The 12,675-nt window shown below is 40.5% G+C and overlaps 1 protein-coding gene across 2 annotated transcripts in view; it reads left to right on the top strand.

Annotated features, from left to right (window-relative positions):
- Positions 1 to 9,834, top strand: part of PTPRA (protein tyrosine phosphatase receptor type A) — a 171,294-nt gene extending 161,460 nt beyond the window's left edge. For both annotated transcript variants that reach the window (XM_063457602.1, XM_063457603.1), the window contains 5 exons: positions 3,304 to 3,438; positions 4,183 to 4,308; positions 4,944 to 5,095; positions 5,810 to 5,945; positions 8,403 to 9,834. In XM_063457602.1, coding sequence (XP_063313672.1) covers positions 3,304 to 3,438; positions 4,183 to 4,308; positions 4,944 to 5,095; positions 5,810 to 5,945; positions 8,403 to 8,477 — 624 coding nt within the window. In that variant the 3' untranslated portion in view covers positions 8,478 to 9,834. The remainder of the gene's footprint in view (positions 1 to 3,303; positions 3,439 to 4,182; positions 4,309 to 4,943; positions 5,096 to 5,809; positions 5,946 to 8,402) is intronic.
- Positions 9,835 to 12,675: the final 2,841 nt, after the last annotated feature.

Below are 12,675 nucleotides of genomic sequence, written 5' to 3'. Positions count from 1 at the left end.
AGTAGTGGACGCATAATGTACATAGGCTGCTTATCCAAAATGTGTTATATTCTCATGTTGGTAAAGGGATGATGGTCAACAGGCTTGATAGGTCAGAAGGTATGAAATATATAGCAGTGATATGTGGGTTAACCGGAGGTGGGGCAATGGCCCTGGACAATTTAAATGCTATCATCCCCAGGGCAGACCATGTGTATATTGTGACATTATAGGAATCAAGTAGGCTATGTGACCGTGTGTACCATGCGTGAGTGATGATTGCTAAGCTGTGATCTGCGGGTCTAAGTGGATCTATATATAAACGTCAGGCCTGCTGTAAACCACTAGTACCGCTGTACAGTGGGTTGTAATAGGCCCTTAATTGTGTCATGACAGTTCTAGTCCAACATAGTGCCGTTGCTGACATGTAGGGTTCGTCTGCAACGTGAGTGGTGCGGTCGGTGGTCCGGGTATGTTATGTCTCGCGGTCAGGAGTGTCCATGAGCGGGTCCTGCAGGTCGATGAGTCCCCTGTCAGCCGATGCCCTTGCGGGGTGCGAGGGAACCTCGTAGTTGGGGCCACTCCCTGCGGGCATTATGGTACCTCTGTTGAGAAGCCGCTCTCCGGTCCCCGGGTGCTGGAGAGGCCTGCACCAGCTTTCCACAGACTCGGGTGCCTCTTGGGGCCGGGTCTCCCCTTTGTCGGGCGCCTCTGGAAGCCCGGGTGTTCTGCCGCCGCCAGCGGCGGTCGGGCTTCGGGCGTTGTGGTTGGTGCTTTGGAGATATTCTCCGGTTGGCCGTCTTCCCAGGTCGGCCCCGAGGGCGGACAGCAGTGGCAGCTCTACACGTGGTGTCTTGGTGCGGCCCGTTCTCATGTCGTCTCCTCCGCTTGTTATGCTCGCGGGGGTGTTTCTTAGGGGTAGGCTTCCTTACAGTGTTTAGGCAGGTTGTAGCTGCTGCTCGTTGGGCAATACGGAGCCAGAAGTTATGGCAGATGGCATTAAACCTGGCCTCGAATAAATCCACCCAGGGAGTGTCCTGTTCGTCGGGCTTGGTAGTCCACGTGGCGGCCATCTTGGACGCGCCATGGGTTCCCTGTCGGGCGGTGCCCTCATCCTCTGGTTCCCCTGAGGTGCTCATCCTTCCACCTTGAGTGGACCGGGATATCCCCCACCGGTCCGGGGGGGGGGTCAGAGTGCTGCGGGTTCGCCGGTCGAGCCGGAGCGTCGGGAGGTCGGCCGCCTCTCCCCCGTCCAGGTGCCAGTAGGCCGCAGCAGGGCTCTTGGGTTATTGTCGGTAGCGGTGCTTGTAATGCGTTTGATGTCGCTTGCCCGGAGTCCCCTGGGTGCCAGTGCTTCCATGTATCGGTAAATGAGCCCTGTATTTAGGCTTTTTTATGGCTTTTTCGTCAAGTTATAGCAGGAGCTCATGAAGTGTGCTTCTGCTCTGCTTGGCAGTCAGGCTCCGCCCCCCCACATCTTTACTCTTTTATCTTGTTCTTGTCCATGTAGATAGCGGTAGCCTGTTTACTGATCTGTGTTCCATGTATCTGAACATCTAATTTACTCAAATACTCGAATGATAATATTAAGTTATATGGAAACCTGAGCCATGTACTTAAAATTTACCATTATATATCGAAGAGGGAAAGAAGACAAAATGTATGGGGAGAGGGGTTACTTGGGTTGTGTTCACTCTTGAATGGACAGTAAGAGGGACTGTGCTCAGACCACCTCACTAGTAAGTGGCCGAGGACAACCCCTAATTATTATTTATTTTTGGCATTTATATAGCGCCAACTTATTCTGCAGTGCTTTACAATATTATAAAGTGGAACATGTAATAATAAATGAGACCATTACAAAATGCTACAGGAACAATAGGTAGATGATGATTCTGCTCAAATGAGCTTAAAGTCTAGAGGAGGTGGGATATAGAAATACAATAGGAGGGTCATCAAAGGGCATAGCAACCAAAGAACAAGATGGGAAAGTCGCAGAACTGGAAACTGAGAGTAGAGTGTGGCCTTTTAGGAGAGAGCAAGAGACCGGTTTGTGAAATAGAAGTTACACTGGGAGGCCATAAGCTTTTCTGAAGAAATTTTTAGAGGTTTTGAGCATATCCTTAAATTATTGAAGACTAGGCTAGAGTCTCATGGGGGGGTAAGCAGGCTGTTCCTGCAAGTGTGAGTTTGCAGTAAGGGAGTGAGAGGAGGACAGGAGTAGGTAATCGGCAAAGTGGAGAGACCGAGAAGGGGCATACCTGTGAGTTAGTGAGGAAATGTAACAGGGGCTAAAGTTGTTTAGAGCTGTATAGGTTTATAACTCCTACAGGGTATAGGAAGCTAATGTAAGGATTGACAGAGGGGGAGGTGTGAGAGCAGCGACAGGTGAGAAAAATCAGCCTGGAAGCAGCATTCCTGTAAGAACTGTAACGAGGTAGTACGGTTTCGGGAGAGACCAATTAGGAGGGATTTACAGTAATCAATGTGAGAGATTACAAGAGAGTGAACAAGCTCCTTATCACCATTTGTGTAAGAAAGGGGTGGATGCGGGCAGTGTATTAAGGTGTAATCAACAGGATATGGCAACAGACTGGACGCAAGACTCAAATGTGAGGCAAGAATCAAAGATAGCACCAAGACAGCGAGCTTGCAAGAACGGGTACCATCAACTTGCAGTGAGAGTTGAGGAGGATCAGTATTATGATATATATCCACCTACCTCAAATTCTCATAGATTGCAAGATTTGACCAGGGCTTTCCTCTCTAAATATCCCATTTCTATAATTATAAACACTGCATCATATGTTGGTATTTTATATATAACTGCTAATAATAATATATAGAAGTGTCTGAAATGATAAGGGTACACCACTATTGCCCAGATATATGTGGAGTCAGGGTATTGTTATTCCCCAAAAATGGGGATTGTGATTGTGGAGAACACACAGACTAAATTATACTTCTAAATTATACTGTAGTTCATCAGTCACATATCCTCAACTTAATTTTAGAAGATAAAAAAAACAATACTGCCATCACCTACGGCAATTCCAACATGTTAGGTTTCTGCCACTTTCCCAGCATTCCAAGTGAAATATGCATATTTAAATTATTTTTTTTTTTTTTACTGAAAAAGGCCTTCGGGAAAATTCCTTATGTAATCTAATTTTTCTCCTCTCGCAGTTCCTTCCTATACTGTACTCTTAAATTAATTGTTTCATCTCTGCTATGTGATTTCCCTTCTAGTATATTCATTATTGACCTCCTCGAATATCTTCTCCTTGTCGCCTATTTTTAAGTTCCTTTTTTCTTTCATTGCAGGGTTATCGGCAAAAGGACTCCTACATAGCTAGCCAGGGCCCGTTGCGTCATACCAATGAGGATTTCTGGAGAATGATCTGGGAGTGGAAATCATGTTCAATTGTCATGTTAACTGAGCTCGAAGAGCGGGGACAGGTAAAGTCAATAAAATATACAACCTAGTTGTAAGAAGTACATGTAGCTTACAAAATATGGTAAAATCCTTCACTAATTCTCCCACACACTGGATTTTCTGATTAATATAGTAGAGTGGACGTGAAATGCTTCCCACAGCTGACTCATACGATAATTGATAAACTGGATTCCTTGCGCAGTCGTCACATCATATACCCTAACGAAGTCATAGAGCAGCATTTTACATTATTGCAAGCACTTAGTCATTTAGCTGAACAACTTGACTTATGCTAACTATTTTAAGATTAATACATTCTTTGTGACTTGATGGAGGAACTTATTTGATGAAGCAAAGTAAACTTTTGTTGTGTTTATTGTACTTGTCCGTATCATTAAAACAGGTAGGATAGATCCTGGCATGTGTTTTGTCTCCTTATTTTCCTCTAATAAACACGGTTTCTCAAAAATTAATTCTACTTGATGCAGTTATTTTTGCTATGCTAGGCAAGTTTGTTTTTTGTAGAAACATTTCTCAGAATTTGTAGTAGTTGTAGTAGTAGAAGATAATGATGATCAAACATAGAAGCTCTGGATATAAAGACAACCCCAGATGTTCAATACAGTTTGTCTCAAATCTTGAATGAGAAGCTACTATATCGCAAATTAAACTTTTTTTATATGAACCATGCTTAATAAAAAAAAAAAAAAATTCTCCTTGTTCTAAAAACATTTTTTTTTTCTATATTTCTTTTAATTCTATTTCAGGAAAAATGTTCTCAATACTGGCCTTCTGAAGGCACAATGTCTTTTGGTGACATTACGATAGAACTCAAAAAAGAGGAGGAGTGTGAGAGCTACACTGTGCGGGATTTACTGGTGACGAACACAAGGGTGAGGACTGTAGTTCGGTGTTTGAAATCGCTATTGTACTTGTTTGCACTATCCAACAGGATGCCATTTACTTATTGAGGAAAAGAAAAAGAAACTTAATTGATTAACCAACAGGAATATTTAAAGCACCATGACCACTTAAATGATTTGAAGTGGTCATGGTGTCTGGAGACTGTATGTGCAGCGTTTTGCACTGAAATACTGCAAATACAGAGTTTAACCCCTCTGCTGCTGGATGTATAAAAGGATGGAAGGATAATCGTGCCTTTCTATTCCGTAAAAAGGCCAAGTCCTCCTCTGGTAATGTTACTCCCCGTCATTGCAGGGAAAGGGATGTCCCGAAGGAAGAACTGAAGGTAGGACATGGGCGGCATGGGGGGGTGAATGCTGTCATTGGTTGTCTGTCACTAGTATGCCATGCATGCTGATGACAGATGCTCAATATGCACAGTATGCACATTCGCTATCCTGGAATGCTCGTTTTGGGTTGGCTACTAAAACCGCCAGGTGGTGAAGTTACACCTTTTGCAGATATGTGTGTTTGCTGTTTATGTGCGATGTGGTCATGGCTCTTGGATTACCACTTTAAAGTGCTTTTTGTAGAATTTCTGTTTGAAACTCTTCCTCTCTTGCAGGAAAACAAGGCTCGTCAGATCAGGCAGTTCCATTTCCACGGCTGGCCAGAAGTTGGAATTCCCACAGACGGGAAAGGAATGATTAATATTATTGCTGCTGTACAGAAGCAACAACAGCAGTCTGGAAATCACCCCATCACTGTTCATTGCAGGTAATAGACCCTGACTGAATGAAGAGCATGGCTTTATAGTGCTTACATATCTCCAAACTGTTCCGAGTTCAGCAAAGACAGTCATAGTTTGGAATCCACGTCCTCCTGTCCACCCTAGAAAAGTCCCTGAAAGATTGCAGTGTATTTGCATTTCTGAACACACCCATCCATTGCATGGCATTTCTGCCCATCAGAGAAATCACTAATGAAGTGTGGGCAGCCCTTTAATATGGGCTTGACCCTCTGCCAACCTGGAGTACATACAGTATCAGCTTAGCCCCTTTTCAGCTGTCAGACATCAATACTGATGCCCATTAAATCCACCTCTACCTTAATCCCACCACATCCTGTTCTGGTTTTCTACCTGCCAATGTTATGTACTTCTGTTTATGAACTGGGGATCAAAGGATCCCTTCCAATTTTGAGACTTCTTTCTGGTCTAAAAATCGTCATACTCGTCTTTGGAGTGATGCGTTTTCCATTTATTCAGTATTTGCATATATAGATTTAAATAGCAAATAAAAAAATCAATTGCTTTCAATACGTGTTCAACCTGCGTCATTATCCATGTCGGATATGGAAACGTAATGGTTTATTGTGTTTTTCTTCTTAATTCTCCATTTTCTGTAGTCCACACTCTTAGTATGAGCACCTTACATGGTGTAAAATGAGTAGCGAATTTAAACAGTGCTTTGCTATTTGTTCTCTCTGCAGTGCGGGAGCTGGCAGGACGGGGACATTCTGTGCCCTGAGTACTGTGCTGGAGAGAGTGAAAGCAGAAGGAATCTTAGACGTCTTTCAAACCGTCAAGAGTTTGAGGTTACAAAGGCCACATATGGTCCAAACACTGGTATGTATGTCCTAGTCTGCTCTTCCGATACCAAGGCCACATGTGTGAATGCAAAACTGTGAATGTTCTTTACCAGAAAAAAACCCCCAAAAAACCCAATTATGTAATATACATTTTTTTAATTCTATAAAGCGTGTCCTTTGATCATCTACATCACCATCATACATTGAAGGGATACTCCGCTGACCAAAAATAAATTAAATAAAAATCACTGTTTAGTAGATACACCACAATGAGAACATGCATGCATTTAATAATGTGTTGTTTTTTTCATTGGGGGTTTACCTAAAAACTGATTGCAAAAGCTGCAGATTTCTTCTCTGAAGCTTTTACAAGCCCTCCCTTCTAAAACAACCCTGACTTTCTGTGTGTGTCCAATCACAGACTAACCTGAGCAACTCGGTGAGAAACCTTGCAAGAGCAATTGCTGGGCAATTGCTGCGTTTTGATTTTTAGCTCCAAAGAGCCTCTGCAAAAATGCTCTTCAGAATGTGTCCCTATTACAGGACTAACTAGCCAAACGTAGAAGTTACTTGCCACCTCAAATGCGAGTAAACATATTTTTTAATTACTACCATTTGTATTTGTTGATAGCCCTCTGCCCCCATGTCACTAACCATCTCTCTGACCAAAATAATTTCCTTCCTTCTCATTTATTATTTATTATTTATATGCATTAAGTGCTAATCACAGAGATGTTGCAAAGCAGTAGACCGTCGCATTTCTCTGTGTATTAATCACAGTTAAGCGAGTGGGATTACCAAGCTTCACTCACCTGTTTGTTAGCAAAGTGGCTGCTGTTTCTCTAAGTCGAAGACATGTTGTTTTTTTTTGTTTGTTTTTTTACCTGGGGGGGGGTTTGCCCTTGAAGTTCTCTGGTTCAGGGGTGGGGGCTGGTAAGATTTCTCTAGCCCACCCTGATACCCTTCTTCTTCTTAACCCAAGCTCGTCTAGAGAATCAGTAGCCCCTATGCACCTCTTAGAGGAGAAGAGAAATAAATCTTCTTACGATTAGTGAGTCTGTGTTTGGGAACAGAGAGCCGTGTATGGTTCTGAACCTTACAAACTATGCAAATACTATTGCCGCAAGGACATACTCAACCCAGGGTCCTTACAGGCAATGATTGTCAATTTCACACTCACCTGCATTAAGCTTCCACTCACCAATGGCTATAGATGAGTTTTGATCTCTGCTTGTTAGTGAATCGTAATTACACCTGTCTGAGCTGCCTTAGTGTCACTGGTTTTTAACCTATACATGCCAACACTAGGATGTAAGGATCCATAATTTAAAGGTGATATCAGGGCAGGGATAAGATTGTGGGCTTGTTGAAAAATTAGGGATGTCCGACTGGTTGAAGGACATCTTTTTTTTAGCGGCCACACAGACAGGATTCCCATGTGCAGAGTGCTCCTGTACTGCTCTGAGCATGAGCTTAAAGGAACACTATAGTAACCTAAACAACTTTAGCTTAATGAAGTAGTTTTAGTGTATAGATCATGCTTCTCTGGTCTCACTGCTCAATTCACTGCCATTTAGGAGTTAAATCACTTTGTTTCTGTTTATGCAGCTCTTGTCACACCTCCTCTGGCTCTGATTGACACAGCCTGCTTGAAAAAAAACTGGTTTCACTTTCAATCAGATGTAATTTACCTTAAACAATTGTATCTCTTTCTTTGTAAATTGAACTTTACTCACATACAGGAGGCTCCTGCAGGGTCTAGCAAGCTATTAACATAGCAGGGGATAAGACAATCTTAATTAAACAGAACTTGCAATAAAGGAAGTATAAACTTTTGATGACTCTTTACAGGAAGTGTTTAGGAAGGCTGTGCAAGTCACATGCAGGGAGGTGTGACTAGGGTTCATAAACAAAGTGTTTTAACTCCTAAATGGCAGAGAGTTGAGCAGTGAGACTGCAGGGGCATGTTCTATACACCAAAACTGCCTCATTAAGCTAAAGTTGTTTTGGTGACTATAGTTTACTTTGCATAGTGCAAGTATATGTAATTATTTTCTAGCTTGCACTTTCCTGATTGGAAACATTTTCCTTGTGTCCTCTAATGCAGTACACCAGGAAACAAACCCTGGATGGTGGCACAGCAGCCCAAATTTGAGATGGCCTCGTAAAGTCCAGCACAGCTGGAGAGATATGTTCTGTTCCTTTTGTTGAGGACCAAAATGTATGTCCCCACATTATTGTAGTCCCCATTTTTACAACAAGCCGAAGACCCCAAGTAACTGCTCATAATAAATTTACTGTGGAAGCACTGCCTAGCGCGGTTAAATAAAATATTGAGATACTTTTGCAATGCAGGATTGGTGCTTTGTGTGTTTAAAAATGTTGGGTTTTTTTTTGTTTTTTTTAAAGTTGATGTTGATTCTAATGTGAATCCTTTTTTCAGTTTTGTATTAATAAGTATTTTCTTCCATCCCTTTTGATCTCCAATGTGCAGGAGCAGTACGAGTTCTGCTACAGAGTGGTGCAAGAATATATTGATGCATTCTCGGATTACGCCAACTTCAAATAGATCCTGGGGGAAAATGCAACAATGGCCTTCAATATTTTGTAATATTCTATTTGTTAATATATCTAGATCAGTGTATATATCTTAACTGTTTTAGAAGATTGGTACAATGTGCTTTATATTAGCTGGAGATTTTATATGTAGCAAAGTGATTTTAGTGCAGGTAGATCTTTTCTTTATTTTTTTTTATTTTTTATTTGAATTTGTTTTCATTTGGATAAAATAGCTTGATGTTTGGATTAATTGTTTCAAAATCATTTCCCTCTCCCCCAACTTGCAATTTTCTGTGTATCCATTTGTAACTGGGAGAAAAGCCTTTCGGAATCTGTTCTAGATATCTTGAAGAACGAACAGCAGAATGGCTCCACTGTGATGAATTTCTGCAGTTTCCATCACTTAAAGTTGTTTTATTCTGTAAATAAATATATAAATAGAAAATATATCATAGATTTTTGTATGAAATTACAAATATTAGTCTGGCAGTTATTCCTACACACCACTCTGTTTTAACCTCTGAGCTGCTGGTGAATCTTGAGTATTTTGCAGTGGTGAAGTGGTTTTGGCCTTTAATACTTTCGGTGGGACTTATACTCCTGCCCCTATAGGTACCGAAGGTTAACCTGCTGGTCTCTCACACTATGGACTATCTCTGAACATTCCAAATCCCTCCAGAGAGTCAGGAGCAGTCTGAAATGTGTTAATAATCACCATTACATCAGTGTTATATAGCTCTGTTTAACATAGAGTTCGATGACCATGATTTGGTAAGGCTGTCCAATTCAAGTCTTCAAGTGCCCGGGACACTACATGACTTTAGACTAATGCTTAGTGATGGTCAAAGCCAATTCATGTTGACTAGAGAAGTCCTAAACCTCTGTTTGGATTATGGATTATGGACCATTTGGAAAAGCAAATTGGATCATCTGCGCTCTAGACTTTCGCAGCTCCATGGTGGTGGTTGATTGGACCTTGATATTTCAAGACAGGTTTTTTTTTTGTAAAATAAATATTTACATCAGATTAGAAAAGTCTACTTTGCTTCCAGGGCAGCTAAGACAAACATTAGATTGTTTAGCAGCTGCCATAATTATCTCCACCAAAAGAGTCTAGAATTTGATGTCTAAGGTGTGTTTTGTCTGATCCTCCTGAACCTGTCATTATTCGGGTTGACTAACAAGACGTTTGTACAGTATTACAGAAAGAAAAGGCCTCGCTTTAACAAAATGATGCTCCTTGCAGAGTAATTTGTAATGTTACTTTCTGCATTGGACTCCTTAAGAACTACAAAACAATGTTTAATTTAGTTATTGTGGTACCTAATTTCACTCTGAATAGAATAAAACATTTTATTTCCTCCGGATTCTGTTTGTATCAATGTTCACTAAAAGACGGACATTTTCTAGGTCTAAATTTCATGTCCTTGGAGTGTGTATTCAGGAAAGCTTTTAATGATGGGTCACGGCTTGTACTTCCATTCTTATGGGTACTGGTGCTCTTAATCTCAACCAACTTGAGTCAAATCTTCTGGAAGACAACACTAATCATACTCTCCCAGAGACAAGTGAAACATCAGTTTGCTGGTCCCTGCAGCTAAATATTGTGCAAACGTGATGGGATTTGTGGTCTCTCTCTTTGCTCTGCATTAAACTGGATGCAATAATGACTTGACTGGTTAAGCTGATGGTCTAACAAAAGTCATACCCCAAGCAGTGCCTACCTGAAATTTCTTTAGCTCTAGATATGTGTAGAACCTAGTTGTTACCCACCATCTGGAAAGTGAGCACAACCTCCTTATAACGATGTAAATGTTCGATTTACATATTTTTTTGGTGGAGCTACTTTTTATATGATTTTGTTTTGGTTTTGTGATTCATTACAGGCTAAAGCCACTGCTTGGCAACATTTGACTGTTAAGTTCTTATTTCAGAAAGACTATGGAATAATCCAAATTGTATGTATAAATGTTAGTTTAAGGAAAATACGGTAGCCCAGAGAAGCAATTTATGGTAAATATTTTTTCTGATTATATTTAAATTTTATCTCAAGAAAACAACTTATTGTTTTCTCAAGAGAAGTCATAAAAAGTAATACACAAATACATGGAATCTCTGGCCTTCTGTAGGAAAATCATAACATGGGCTATAATTTCCTTACATGATTTGTCTGGTGAACTGTAACATTGTATTTAGGCCCCTTTAAAAATATGAACCATCTGTTGTTTGCAGGATTGTGCTGTGCAGGGAGCAAAATGTGATCTAGATATATACATTGCGTACAGTTGTATGGGTCCAAAGATATTTTTTTTTTCTAGATTTGTTTTCATGGTGGCATTATGTCTGAACAGCAACTGATGATCCAAATGGTGGGTTCTCTTGGTCTAAGAATGGCACGATCTGGGAACTAGAAGCGAAAGCTTTAAGTCCCTAACGTTGTAATGGTTGAAGTTGGTCTATCTTTGCCAATTTGTGATCAGCAATTGTTACACAACAAGGAACAATGAAGAAAGAGAAGTAGGGAATGCATTCTGACCGTTCCATTGTCAACAAGATCAGAAACTTCTTTCGAGCATTTCCTATTTTCTTGTTTCTGATGTTCCCTTGGCACTAGAAGAACACAGTGTTACACATTCCATGTTAACTTATTTCCCAGAGTTCAAGAGATGTTGCCAAAGCTAGATATCCTGATTATTACTTGACTGAATGCAATGTAGGGCCAGTAGCTGATCATCATGACGATAATGAGTTACTAGTTGAAGGTGCATTTTTTTACAGACATGCCATTAATACTGTAACAGAATAACTGTTTGCAGTAGACTTTTCAATTTTATTCAAGTCCTACAGACATGTTCACTCTACAGCCTGAATTGCTCATAGTTAAACTTCCAGTACTAGAATACTTTCTACACAACCTAAGCTATATTTAGCCCTTCCACTGTGTTACTCATGTTCCTTTCATCCCTCCCTGTGTCAGCAGCTGTCAAATTGATATTGATGTTTTAAATCCTGGGTTCTACGCTAGTCGATATGACCTCCTGTTTGTTGCATCATCTTCCAAATGTTCTGAAAGGTTACAATTTATGTGAACATCGATTGACCAGAGAGGAGACTGCAGCATTAAACATGGGCTGGCATTGACAAGACCTCACTAGCAATCCATTGTCTTGGACCTGAGATTAGTAGGTAATCCTGTGCAAACAGAGAGATATAAATATGTGTGGACAAGCATTGATGCGCAATCATCTTATGAAAGGTTCAAAAAAAATCTCAATTTGCCAAAGGAGATCACGAGTCTCCATGGAGCTTCTAAGATTAACAGTTTAGGTGTTAGATTTGTGTAGCTGTTACTGCAGATAACTTCTTTAGTATCTGGTGATCGTCGGATACTGATTGAAGCAAATTAAAAGATTAGTAACGCTTTGTGTGGATTTGATTTGAACTTAAAAAGTACGGAGTTTACCTGGATTGCATTTTATGGTTTTGAGAAGCTTTGCATTTTAGAGAATGCATTGGAAGACTTTTTGTAATCATAACTATATTTTGATTGTCTGCCTTATACTTTTAGCCATTTGAAACATAGAAACATAGAATGTGACGGCAGATAAGAACCATTCGGCCCATCTAGTCTGCCCAGTTTTCTAAATACTTTCATTAGTCCCTGGCATTATCTTATAGTTAGGATAGCCTTATGCCTATCCCACGCATGCTTACACTCCTTTACTGTGTTAACCTCTACCACTTCAGCTGGAAGGCTATTCCATGCATCCACCATTTGGATACGACTAGCATTCCAGTCACTCATCTAAAGATGTTTTTTTTAGCTAATGACAACCTTCTGCCTCGTCTAAAATTCAGATTTACTGCGACAAATAAAATAGGCACGTCGCAGAACTTTTATTTAATTTTCCCTAGTCAAAATAAACATCTCTCTAATATAAATTTAACTTAAATTGAGGCATTTCTGTTTCTTTTTAAGGAATGTACGGCCAATCTTCCTAGTAATAAGTGGCTCTTCATTAGCTTGGTTTAACAGTTTGTAATTAATATTTGTAGATCATTATCTGCTAGATAACTTGCTAGTTTATTCATGTGCTTGGCATTGGCGGACCCAAAGAACTTTGCCATTGGAAGACCACAGACGATATCCGTTTCCTAAAAATGTTAGTTGTCAGGCAGCAAACCTGCACTAATCCTTTACATTTCTC

Source organism: Pelobates fuscus, chromosome 6, assembly GCF_036172605.1.
Source record: "Pelobates fuscus isolate aPelFus1 chromosome 6, aPelFus1.pri, whole genome shotgun sequence".
NCBI lineage: Eukaryota > Metazoa > Chordata > Amphibia > Anura > Pelobatidae > Pelobates > Pelobates fuscus.
This window is presented reverse-complemented; position numbering and strand designations above follow the sequence as displayed.